The sequence below is a fragment of the Rhinatrema bivittatum genome, chromosome 3 (assembly GCF_901001135.1).
Source record: "Rhinatrema bivittatum chromosome 3, aRhiBiv1.1, whole genome shotgun sequence".
Classification (NCBI taxonomy): Eukaryota; Metazoa; Chordata; class Amphibia; order Gymnophiona; family Rhinatrematidae; genus Rhinatrema; species Rhinatrema bivittatum.
The window spans coordinates 247,126,433-247,139,927 of record NC_042617.1 but is presented as its reverse complement, the minus strand read 5'-3'; the positions used below and the strand labels follow the sequence as shown (position 1 = coordinate 247,139,927).

Here is a 13,495-nt window from a genome sequence, read left to right as displayed (position 1 = left end):
CAGATGTTAGGATCTGTGCGGGTGACGCAAGGTGAGCACTGGTAGTTTCCACTTCCGGGCTGGAAGAGGTGTGGCGGTGAGGCCTCCATCTGGCGGAGCGGGGTCACTGGGGCCTCCCTTAGGCGGGGCCTAGGCACAGGGGTCTCTATCCGGGGAAGCTGAGGTGCTGGGACCTGTAGGTACTGTGGAACTGGGGCATCCATCTGAAGATTTTGTTTGATTATTTTTATTTATTTATTTATTTAAGAAGTCAATGAAAGGCCGATGGGCATGTAGGCAAGGCCTGGAACGGGAATCTGGCTTGAGGAGGCAGAGGCAGGCACACAATGGGCAGGAGCCGACACAGGGGACCTCCGGAGGAAGTATAGAGGGCACGCGGCAGCAATGGGCTTAGGCCGTGCACAGCAAACCAGCGGGCCTCAGTGGGGGGAGGCTGAGAGAAGACTCACGTAGGAGGCAGGGAGGGAGCACTAGTGGCAGGGGGTGAAGGGAGTGCTCTGCAGGAGTGGCGCGCGGCCGCAGGAGAAAGGATCCGGATCTCACCCGGGGGAGGAGGTAGGAGCCTACAGTCTGGCCCGGGGACAATACAGCGTGCCTGGGTTGCGCACAGCAGCGGGCCCTGTGAGCGGGAGGGGGCTAGAAAGTCTATGCAATATGGAAGGGGCAGAGGAAGCACATGAGCCGAGCAGCAGGAGGGGTTTGGAGGGACAGCTCATCACTCTGGGCACCGGAGGGAGGGCAGGATCTAGTGCACACGCAGCGGCAGGTGTTAGAGGCCTGCCGCGAGAAAGCAAGGCCTGGGGAAGTTGACCGGCGTGAAGCAGGGTTGGCGTGGGGTACTCACGTGGTGGCAAAGGATTGAAGCCTGCAGCGAAGGGGGATGCCTGAAGCGCAGAGAGGAGGGTGTTCCGATGCGAGTCCAGGGAGCGTCAGCAGGCAAACAGGTGGCTGCTGGCGCTCCCTAGGAACTTAATCGGCTGGGTTCCAGCCGATTAGTTCCCTTCTCCCTTGGGAACCAATTACGGGTCTCGGCCCGCCTCCCCGAGGCTCCTCCCCCCCCCTCCCCAGGTGCTGGCACGGCGGGTGCCTGGCACCCACATTATGCCCGGGCACCCCGATACTCCGTCGGGGTGCCCTTCTCAACAACTCCGCAAAGCCCCATAGACACACACATATGGTCACACAGATTTACAACAGGTATTTTATATCCTGCGTGTATGAGGTACGCACAGATTATAAAATATGCTTATCTCTGTCCCCTAACATACGAGCGTATCTGTGGTTATGATAAATACGTACAATGCGTTAAAAGCAAATAATTTTCCTACCTATTTTAAAAAAGTGTGTGTATATTTTGGGGTAGATTTTCAAAACAGCCCGCAGGTGTACATATGCGCGCGCTACCCGGTGCGCACATGTGTACACACGATTTTATAACCTTTGTGCGCAGGTACGCGCAAGTTATAAAATCGGGGGTCGGCACACACAAGGTGCACAATATTATCAGGTTGCATTGTTTACTGTCATCAAGCAGTGTGAAACCTGGCTTGCAATTTGTTCTGCTTAAACACAGGTACGCAGGAGCATTTTGTAAACAGAATGTATTGGCTATGTTACCCTAGCTGCCCTCCAGCACAATACATGATGCTGTTTTTAAGATCCTTGTTACTATTATAGGATTTCAGCACACACTTTGACATGTTAGCAGCACAAAAAAAACAAGCCATCAACACATTTAGGGCCAGATTTTCAAAGCCATTTATGTGCATAAAATCCAATTTATCAAGATTTACACACATTTTTTTTTACCCATAATTCATATTTTCTATGCATAAATCTCGAGTACAGGTTCCAGCATGGATAAGAGTACAAGGTGAGTTAGGAGTTTAAAGTTGTAGTCTTAGCTCAAGTTAAAAGCACAAACGGGCCGATACAGTAAAAAACACGGGAGAGCGGGCGAGCGCCTGCTCTCCTGTGCGCGTGATACAGTAAAAAAATTTATTTAAATTAGGCCCGGCGGTAAAAAGAGGCGCTAGGGACACTATCGCGTCCCTAGTGCCTCTTTTTGGAATGGAGTGGCGGCTGTCAGCAGGTTTGACAGCCGACGCTCAATTTTGCCGGCGTCTGTTCTCGAGCCTGCTGACAGCCATGAGTTCGGAAACTGGATGCTGGCAAAATGGAGCATCCGGTTTTTGAGCTGCGGGCCTATTAGAAATTTTTTTTTTTTTTACTTTTTTAAACTTTCGGGACCTCCGACTTAATATCGCCTTGATATTAAGTCGGAGGGTGTACAGAAAAGCAGTTTTTACTGCTTTTTTGTGTACTTTCCTGGTGCTGATAGAAATTAGCGCCTACCTTTGGGTAGGCGCTAATTTCTGAAAGTAAAATGTGTGGCTTGGCTGCACATTTTACTTACTGAATCGCGCGGGAATACCTAATAGGGCCATCAACATACATTTGCATGTTGCAGGCGCTATTAGGTTCTGGGGTTTGGACGCGCGTTTTGGACGCGCTATTGCCCCTTACTGAATAACACGCATCCAAATGCCGGCTAACAGTGCGCTCCGTCGGCTTGAAAATGAGCTACTCAGGATTTACATGCAAAAAACATTTTATGTGCATATATCCTATTTTATGCACAGAAAATATGATTTGTACACATAACTATGTTTTCTGTGCAGAAAAGATTGTTTATGTGCATAAATCATGTTTTAATGCTTGCTGTGCATTTTTTTAATACACATTTTCTGGCCGCGCTGCCTTCCCCCGTTCCCTACCCCCCCATCCCACCTTCCCTTCCCTTCCCCTACCTCCTCCGGCCCCAAGCCCTAAGCTAAAACTCCCCCAAAAAAATTCTCCTACCCTGTTGCGCCTGCCGGCCAACTGCCGGCACACAATCCCCCGGCAGTTCTCCCAGACCTCCCACCCAACCAATAGTAAACAATAGATGAGTCTGATATCAATTCCGCATAATAATTAGCAGGTATAAAATTACGCAAATAAGTTGCTAAATCTGCATGTATAAAATAGCAACTTATGCCCACCCTGGAATGCCCCTAGACTACCTTTTTTTTTTTCATGTAAATGTGTGCATGAGACCTAAAATACATGCTTAATTTTGATATTTTTAAAATAGCATGTACACAAGTACAAGCTACTTAATGCATGCATATGCTAATTTTGTGCATGTAATTGTTTTGAATTTTCACCCCTAAGTATTTATTTTGCAGCGCCAAAGGAAAATTCAGAAGGATCGTCTCGTGAATGAATTTACAACAGCACTCGCCAGTTTTCAGAAAATTCAAAGACAAGCTGCGGAGAAGGAAAAAGACTTTGTCGCCAGAGTCAGAGCTGGCTCTAGAATATCTGTAAGTACATGAGTATCCAAAGACGTGAAAGCGGTCTCAAGAATTTGGAAGAATTTAATGGAAGAGTGCATCTAGGTTTATGGGATAGATGGTTGTATAGGTTTGAAACTCATGCATAGCATTGCCAGTCATCAAGGCTTCAATCTTTGATGCAGTCATATTTATGTAACTTGTACATTTGGGTAGCTTTTTCCACATTCCTACTGCTAACATAGAGCTAGGGCTCACCAGCCCAAAGGAGCATGAGGAGGTAGGGTAGACCTATTGCAGGGAAGACTTGAATTTCAGTAGGGGAAGTGGACAGAAGACGTAATGACATGCTTGCAAAGAGGAGGGGTTTTTTTTCTAACTTTTTATTTAACAAAAATGCTCAACATCACAGAGACTGTATTGGGCAGCCCAAAAGCCGATAACAGAGCATTACTGCCATACATACATATTCCTTGCTATTCTGACATTTTATTATGGTTATCAGATTTAATGATTTGTATATTTGCAGAGTAAATAAAATTCAAAGGTATCATGTGCATTCATACTGAATAGGAGATTTGTGCCCTACTCAGATAGGGAGGCTTTCAGTTCCTCATGCAAATAAACCAGCTTGTAACCTTTCATTACATCAGGCATTAGAAATATAAAGAATGACCTTAAGCATATCCTTTCAGAGCCTCAAGGAAAATTGCTCAAGCATTTCTTTTCCTGAACTATTCTCCCCACTCCCTTTGGTTGAGATTTTTCTAATCTCTTTAGTTCAACAGACACGCAAATTGTATTATGTCAAAGCACCAACATGTCATATCCCCTTTCAGCAGAATAGTATGGCAAATAAAGCCTTTAGACTGTAGTCACTTCTAATGTGTAATTACATCTCATCAAGCAGTCACACGTTGTTTGAACAAAATTTCCCAAATGCAATCATATCTAGCAAGGTCCCCTTGCAGCGCAAACGTTTTTTTTTTCTCTCAAACCCAAGCCAGGCCAACCATTGCATTTTCCCAGAATTCCCCATTTGGTACAGACTTTCTCCAAAAATAAAAAAAAAATTAGCAAAATGCAGCAGATGTTTCATCTGCACTTTCTTATCCTAGGAGTGTGTCTTGTTTCCCCAATATCTAGAGGAGTTAGAGATATCCGATTTCCAGTAATTTCTAATAGAGCAAGTCCTCTGTTGTTACATTCCCGACTTAACATCTTTGAAGATTTTTTATCCCGCTCCGGACCTCCAGACTTGCTCTGGGTTCCAGGATGGAATTTAGCACCAGATGCTGATGTCAGCACATCCAAACCTTGGCCCTGCCACTAGGCATCCAGGAGGTGCTGAGCACTGATGTCAACAAATGCAAACCTCACTTCTGCTGCTGAATGTGCAAGAGGTGCTGGAAGCTAACGTCAGTGGGGAGAAAAACTCAATGCAAACTGGCTGAAAAATGCTGTTCAATTTACACATTTACATTCCATTCCTGTTCAGACATGGATTCCAAGCAGGACATTAGGTTTGGTAAGTCTGTCCTCCAGGGTCTCTTTTAGAGAGAGAATTCAGATGTATCCTCCCTGGGGTCCATGTTTGTTGTTTCAGGTTGTCTTCCACCAGTTGATAGTGGTGTTTTCTCTCCGTTTATGTTAAAGACAACACTTTGCTAGGGTATTCCCACTAGTATGGTTGATTCATTCTGCTTGTCCTTAGAAAAAGCTAAGTTGCTTACCTGTAATGGGTATTTTCCGAGGGCAGCAAGATAATTAGGCACACATTTTCCTCCCCATTTCCTCTTATGAAATTCTTAGCTTTTATATATGACTGAGGGAGCTCTGTAATGCAGTGTATGGTCAGGAATCCCAGACCTGGCTAGAAAAGCCTTTCCAAGCTTTCCCAGAATTCTCTGGGAAACTGCCTTTGTCAGCAGCATCAAATGATGTCACTTCACTTATGTAGCTTAATGTCCTGCTGTCCTTGGAGAACACCCATAGGATAGGACAAAGCATGTAAAAAAACTTTACCTCCCCATCTTTCCAACTGATACCTTTACCTCATGACTCGTCAAATGTTACCCTGTTACTCATACTGTGCCTTACTTTGCTATCAACCTGATATGGTACCTTATTTGTCTATATCAGAAACACAAGCATTGTAGTAAATCTGCACTTGCTGTAATTCACTTAGGGGCCGATTTTAAAAGTTACGCGTGCGGGGTACATTTGTGCGCACATGTTATAAAATCCGGGGTCGGCGCACACAAGGGGGTGCACACTTGTGCACCTTGCATGCACCGAGCCCTAGGGGAGGCCCAATGGCTTTCCCTGTTCCCTTCAAGGCCACTCTGAAATCGGAGCGGCCTTGGAGGGAACTTTTTTTTTGGTCCCACCCCCCTAGCCCTACCTAAATCCCCCCCCCACCTTATTTCGTTGAGTTATGCCTGCCTCTGGCAGGTGCAACTTGCGCACGCTGGTTGACTGCTGGAGCGCCATGCCCCAGCACAGGCCGCTGTGTCGGAGCACTCGGCTACGCCCATGGACCGCTGCCACACCCCGGCCAGCCCCTTTTTCGAAGCCCTGGGACATACGCGCATCCTGGGGCTTGCGCACGCCGCCAAGCCTATGCAAAATAGGCTTGGCGCGCGCAGGAGTAGGTTTTCGAGGGTTACGCGCGTATCCCTTTGAAAATCTACCCCTTAGAGTTTTCTTATTGAAAAAGCGTGCATTAAATAAACAATGATAAGGTTGACAAAATAGTTTTTTTAAAAGGAAAACTGGCACCCGTATTAGTAAGTAAATATATTTTTCTGTACTATGCCCTACGGTGTTGCATTTGTTTGTTGATTTTGAATACGGTAAAGTCGCACTGCCAACCAATATTGCACTCCTGCCCCCAAATGAAAGGAATGAGTGCAGTTTTCAAACCCTGTGGGAATGCTCGCATGCCCGTAGATGCAAACTCCTTTCTAACGCTCCGCACTTCACGGGGGTGTCCCTCTGAGAATGCAGGCTGGCCCACACAAAGCTGTGTCACTTGCGTTTAAGATCGGCAAGAAGCAATGCAACCAGAGGGTCCTTGAGTTCTGTTCAACCTGCAAATGTTTTTAGCACACGAGCATTCTGTTGGCTTTCGGGGGGGCAATTAATTTTGCACCCAAGCAGACAGATTTTAACAGGTGCTTTTTATCTGCAGATTTTTCACCGGATGTGACAGGGGAAAGTATGTGCATGCTTTCCCTTTGGAAATTGCCGTAGTATGAAGTTAGCAGGGTACATTTGCACCCATTTTTTTGCATGGAAAAATAATGTAGTAAATTTTCAAAACCTTACGCGTAAATCCCGGGCTTACGCGTGCCAGGCCAATTTTCAAAGGCCCGGCTACGTGCGTAAATCCCCGGGATGCGTGCAAGTCCCGGGGCCTCGGGAAAGGGGACGGGGCGGCCCGGGTGTGTGGTGTGGCTAGAGGCGCCCAGCACAGCAGCCATTTGCTGTGCCGGCAGGGTGCCCGTGCATGCAATTTGCTCCTGCCCCGCTTCCCGGTCCGCACACATGCATGCGGCGATTTTATAACATACGCGCCCCTATCTTAACCTCCCTTCCCCTTCCCCTCTCTCTTTACCCCCTAAACCCTATCTCCTACCTTTTTAAAATGTTATTTCGTTGCTTAGTGCCCCATTGGAGCAGTAAGCAACTTGCGCGCCATCAGTCCCTTCCCCAATACAGCGACAAAAGGCTGCTGTACCGGCCGCCTCCAGCCCCGGCTCGGCACTTCTGCACATAACGAGGGTGATGTGCGCGGCCGGGCCCCTTCTAAAATGCGCGCGGCATGCACAAGTCCCGGCCGCGTGTATAACACCCGTTTTCCTCGCGTGCACCTTTTTTAAAATCTACCCGAACGGGAGCAGGAATCAAACATGTTTATGTGGGTAATTCATTTTTACCTTTGGAAACGCGGTTTGATTATTGTCCCGTCTCTATTGCAAGTAAAAATGTGGGTGCTTTTTCTACCACATTAAGAAAAAAGGTGGGAACAGGCCAGAGAGGGAATGTATGCATATGCTGAGATTTAATTTTGAAATCTCTGCATGTACTTTCTGGCACATATTTTACACTTACTTCAATGCAGGCCCAAGTATGCAGGTACTTTGTACCCACGGCGTGCACACTGGCCCTCATTTTCAAAGGGAAATTCCACGAGGCAGTGTCAAAATTGCCTCAAAATGACTTCTATAGTACCACCAGCTGTGCGGCTTTTATAATGATAAAAGTTCAGCTCACTAGTTTTTTGGTGTTTTTTTTCAACGGTATCTTTTGGTGTTTACATGTGATACCATCTTTTTTTTTCTGCTAAATTATTTATTCGAAAAGCACCATTTTAGATTGCCTTAGCTGTTGAGTGCTCCCTTTTTATTTGCAAAAGCATACCCAGGACTCTGTTTTCAAGAATCTTTTGCAAAACTCTCTTTTGAAGTAGAGCCCGAGGTGTTTTTGAATATAATTGCTTGGAGAAATGTTGGTGCTTTTCCAAATGTCTCTCAAATAGTTGCTTATGGAGTGGATATGAAAGAGTACCTTGTGGGCGTTTTCTACCATTTTGTTGTTTTTCTTGTGCTTTATGCGATGTAAAATAGAAAAAAACACTGTTCCTTTTCTAGGATAAACAATTTGCAGGGAAGGCAGAGGAAGGTGCAAACCAGAAGACAAATGTTTTGCAGTCAATCACAAACACAACTTAGAAATTGGCCGGCCTTAGGGAACTTCTAAAGACAAAAAAAGTAAACATAACACTGGATTATTTATTTTTCTTTCATCTTTAAAATCACATATAAGAGGGTTAGTTAGCATTTTAAAAAATCTGGTGTCCCAGTCATCTCTAATCTGTATTTTCTCTTTGCTATAAAGGTAGTATGGTTTGTTTTTTTTTATATAACTTATGAACGAGAGTACCTATGGCTTAGAAGCATCCTGGCTGCTGATACAGTACCTGAACTTTAAAACTGCACATGATATTTATCGCAAAGAAAGGAATTGTAAGATGGCTCATAGAACATTAAGTTAAGAAAAGAAAATGGGCTCCTGGCACGGGAAAATCTGAGCTGATAATATAGTAACATAGAAGACTTTGACAGATAATCATTTGGCTCAGTCTTCCTGGTTTCCTCTGTTTATATTACTCTAGCTTAGGATACTTCTACCTGCCAGGATATCTTGATCCTCCTCCTTTGCTGGGAAGTGAAGCCAAGTCAGCCGGCAGACCATGACAGGAAGCTGATCACTGGTCCAATTATATTTAAGAATGTATCAAAATACCTGGACTTTTAATTGCCCAGTTATGTTTGACAATGTTTCTCTGTGATGTTTCAGTACTTTGCAGAAATAGAGACTTACAAATAACAGAATCCACCCCAGGTATTTTATCATAGTGCTTTTAAACTATGTACTCTGAAAAAATGTGGGCCAGTTCAGCTATCCACATTATTTAAGAGAACAGTAAATTCAGAATGGCAAGAATGTTGCCCAAGCCTTCTTTCTTGAATATAACTTTGGATGCTAGTTTGACATCCAAAGCTTGTTCATTTGATCCTTGTGATTTGATAACTGTTATATTTTTATAGTACTAAGTTACTGGTTTGTCACTATCATAATGTTAAAAATACTAATCCTTTAATGATTCTATGCAGCATTAGAAGTCTCCTTTCGTTAGTATACATTGCAGGTGTGCAATGGAATATTGATGCTGAGTGTATTTTAATTGTGTGTGTTTTGTTTGTTTCTAATGCAAAAGGGTGGTTTTCCTGATGACGGTCATAAAGAGGCAACTTTGGTCTCATGGGAAGGGTAAGAGCCTCAAGCTTTGCTTATGTCCTTGTTTTACTTATGGAGTTGGTGGAGGAGTTGTGCAATCTGACTGGTTGCTGATTGCAACCCATATATCTGCAAGAAGACATAACTTAGTACATTCTGTGATACATTTCATGAATGAAACTTCACATTCCAAAATTATTTGGACAGATAGTGAAATAGAATCAGTCACATATTTTTCTGATTTGCTAACAATGTAGTTGGTGATAGAAAATTCTAAGCTTGGGTTATCTTTTTTTTTTCTGCCCCATTCTCGCCTATCAACTCAGATGAAAAAAAATAAACCAGGTTTTGGCATGCTTCATGAAACACACCTTAAAAACACAGTTGAGATGGTTGTTCTTTTTTAAGTACATGTGCTGCTAACTGATGTTTTATTTTCCTCATGAAACGAATTAGCTTTTCCCAAGGTATTGTGAATAGTGAACATTCAATTTTCAGAAAACGTGTGTACAGTATTGTGTGTAGAAAATATTATCAAATTTGCACTGTAAATTTTGTTTTCCTAGCATGTAGACAGATGGACTCAGGTTTATGCTCCCCTGCCAGCAGATGGAGATGAAGCAAGCTGACATCACAGTGTACATAAACCTACAGTGACCCCAGCCTGCAGTGACCCCAGAATGCTAGACATTCTCCAGTCTTCTAAGCTGAACTACCTAAACTGGATGGTCATATTTTTGGTGGTGGTCACTTCAGGACACAGAGGGGCTAATGCAGTATAGCACGCTTAGCCTAGCACACAGCTTGACGGGCGGTTGGATGCACATTTTGGACATGCTAGAATAACTCCCAATGCAGTAATGGGATTAGCGTGTCCAACACGCACTTCCAAACAAGTGCGTAGCTAATAGCGCTCTTCACTTGTAAATGCCATGTAGCTGAGGCTATTAGTTATTACTTCCAATGCAAAAAATCAGAAAATGTTATGCTTGCCCTGTTGAAGATGTGGACCCTTGAGCCGGAGCGAGAGATGTTGACCATCGAGGAAACCCCTCAGTGGGACTCGTCTCCGGGAGGTGGCGACAACGAGAAGAGGACTCACAAGATCTGGTTCCGAAGAATCAAGCAGGATGGCCCTCCGAGGAGCAGATAGCCTATGAACGCGAAGAGCCCCCAAGGAGCGGGTACTCGGAGCATTCACCCAGCAAGATAGGAACCAACCTCTCGAAGAGACAGCGTAGTCCAGGCAGAAGGTCCGGGGCATGCAGCGAAGAGATGAGCAGATTGTCACAGGAAGACGCTAGAGGCACAGCACCGAAGCACAGGGAACGCAGCCTAGGAGCAACAGAGGAAGTCTGTTGCAAAGACCAAGCAGGAAAGCAGCTGCAGGGTTTAAATACCCCTCCTGTGGAGACATCATAATCCGGAGTCGGCTTAGCTCTCCCACAGCGGTCCCTTTAAGAGGCGGGACCTCCCGCGCGCGTGGAGGGAGGCTCCGATGCCAGCTGGGAGAGAGAGACGCTGCAGTCGCCATGTGGCCCGGCGTCCCAGCGTGGGAAAAAGGCCGCCGCCGCATCGATAAGGTAGAGAAGGCTGGCCAGGCGCGGTCAGACGCCCGAGATGCTGCAGTCACCATGCGGCCGGGCGTCCCAGCGTGGGAAGGAGGCCGCCACCGCATTGATAAGGTAGAGAGGGCAGACGCGGCAGGTGCCTTAACAGCACCTCCACTCTTATGCCCCTTCTTAGAAGGGCCAGGTTTGTCAGGCTGTGTACGATGGAAGTGTTGAAGCAAGGATTTATCCAAGATGTTCGAGGAGGGTTTCCACGAATTCTCCTCATTACCTAAACCCTCCGAGGCAATTAGATACTCCCAACATCTATGATGTCGTCAGATATCCAGGACCTCCCAGACTTGGTAGATTGGGTCATCATCTGAAGCTATTTCTGGAGGGTTAGGTAATGCGATATGGTAGGAAGACAGCACAAACGGTTTCAACAAGGATACGTGGAAGGAATTGTGTATTCGGAGGCTGGAGGGTAGTCTGAGGCGATAGGTCACTGGACCCAAGCGTTTAGAAATCGAAAAAGGACCAATGTATTTTGGTGCTAGCCATATAGATGGAACCCGAAGCCGGATGTGGCGGGTGCTGAGCCAAACCTGGTCTCCCAAGTTAGAGGGGAGATGGCCGTAGGCGTTTATCAGATGTGCACTTGGCGGTGTCAGCAGCTTTAATCAAGGTGGCATTGGTGGTCTCCCATAGTTTGTGCATCTGTTCAGCTGTAAGTTAGACTGTGAGAGAGGGCACCGACAGAGGTAGTGATAGTGGAGGTTTCGGATGCCTTCCGTAAACCATCTGAAATGGAGATGTCCCTGTAGCAGAGGCAAGAGGGAAGTCCAATCATCTTGGCGGCTTCTTACAAAGGAACGAAGGAAGGTGTTCAATCCCCGGTTAATTCGCTCGGCTTGCCCGTTACCCTGTGGGTGGAAGGCCGTTGTAAAATCCAAATGTCTTTCAGAGAGCCCGCCAGAACTTGGCCGTAAACTGGGGGCCACGATCAGAAGCAATATGTAAGGGAAGACCATGCAATCGGAATATGTGTGTCTAAAGAGTCGTGCTAACTCTGGAGCTGAAGGTAACTTTGGTAAGGGAATAAAGTGCGCCATTTTAGAGAATCTGTCAATCACAACCCAGATTATGTGATTACCAGAGGAGATAGGTAGATTGATCACAAAATCCATAGAGATGTGCGTCCAGGGCTCCCGAGGAGCCAGGAGAGGTTGGAGTAACCCCCACGGCCGATCAGATAATGGCTTTTGCTGTGCGCACGTTGGGCAGGAATCCATGTAGACTCTTACATCTTGAGCCATCCGAGGCCACCAATAATATTGGGATAGTAGCTTCACGGTTTGGGCTCTGCCCAGCAGTAAGGGAGTCATGCACCCATGCCAATGCTTTAGGTCGTTGATGAAGGGAAACCACCGTCTTCCCCTGTGGTATCGTGTCGGTAGCAGCTAGTTGGATTTTGTCAGGATCCAAGATGTAATGGATAGTTTCTGGTACGTCTTCAGCCTCATATAGCCTGGAAAGTGCGCCTGCTCATGTATTCTTATCCGTAGGGCGGCAGCATAGCAAGAAGTCAAATCGACTGAAGAAGAGTGACCATCGGGCCTGGCGCAGATTTAGTCGTTGGGCCCTACTGAAGAACTCAAGGTTCTTATGGTCGGTATATACCATCACAGGGTGTTGTGCCCCCTTAAGGCATTGTTCCATTCTTCAAAGGCCATCTTAATGGCTAACAGCTCCTTGTCTCCAATTCCATAATTTTTCTCAGCGGAGGAAAACTTGCGGGAGAAGAAAGAGCAGGGCAGGAGAGTCCCTTGAGGGGAGCATTGACTGAGTACCGCTCCTACAGCGAGGTCCGAAGCGTCTACCTCTACGATGAATGGACGAACTGGATCAGGGTGGTGAAGACATGGCTCTTGTAGGAATGCTTCTTTTAAATCATGGAAAGCGTGGATGGGCTACTTCCGGCCATTGTTTAGAATTGGCCCCCTTCTTGGTTAATGCTGTTAGGAGTGCTACTATGCATGAATAGTGAGGAATGAAATTCCTATAGAAATTGGTGAAGCCAAGAAACCTTTGCAATAAACGGAGTCTCACCAGCTGTGGCCACTCCCGAATGCTGGTTAACTTGACTGGGTCCATATGAAACCCTGTGGTAGATACAATGAAGCCCAGAAACGGCAAGGTCTCCCATTCAAAGAGGCATTTTTGTAGTTTAGCGAACAGACTATGTTCTCTTAGATGTTGGAGAACCCGACGAACGTCCATGCGATGTGTCTTCAAGTCTTTGGAATAAATTAGAATGTCATCAAGGTAGACAATCACCCCCTTGTGTAACGTGTCCCGGAATATCTCATTCATTAAATTTTGGAACACTGCAGATGCGTTGCATAGTCCAAAGGGCATTACGAGATATTTGTAATGGCTGTCACATGTATTAAATGCCATCTTCCACTCGCCTCCCGGTTTTATTCAGACAAGATTGTAAGCTCCTCGGAGGTCCAATTTGGAAAAGACCTTGGCTCCATGGAGACAGTCCAGTAACTCAGAAATCAGGGGAAGCGGATAACGATCCTTTCGAGTGATTGCGTTGAGACCCCTGTAAATCAATACAGGGTCTTAAGGAACCGTCCTTCTTGGCTACAAAGAAGAAGCCTGCCCCTGCTGGAGAGGAAGAGGGGCAAATAAAACCCCGGTCAAGGTTCTCCTTTATGTATTTAGATATCGCTTGCGTCTTGGGCAGGGACAATGGATACACCCATCCACGAGGCGGAACTGTACCGGGTA

The 13,495-nt window shown here is 46.0% G+C and overlaps 1 protein-coding gene across 3 annotated transcripts in view; it reads left to right on the top strand.

The window, feature by feature from the left end:
• Positions 1-13,495, top strand: part of STX7 (syntaxin 7) — a 127,538-nt gene that overhangs the window by 71,542 nt on the left and 42,501 nt on the right. For all 3 annotated transcript variants that reach the window (XM_029594409.1, XM_029594408.1, XM_029594407.1), the window contains exons 5-6: positions 3,231-3,368; positions 9,124-9,176. In XM_029594409.1, the coding sequence (XP_029450269.1) occupies positions 3,231-3,368; positions 9,124-9,176 (191 nt within the window). The remainder of the gene's footprint in view (positions 1-3,230; positions 3,369-9,123; positions 9,177-13,495) is intronic.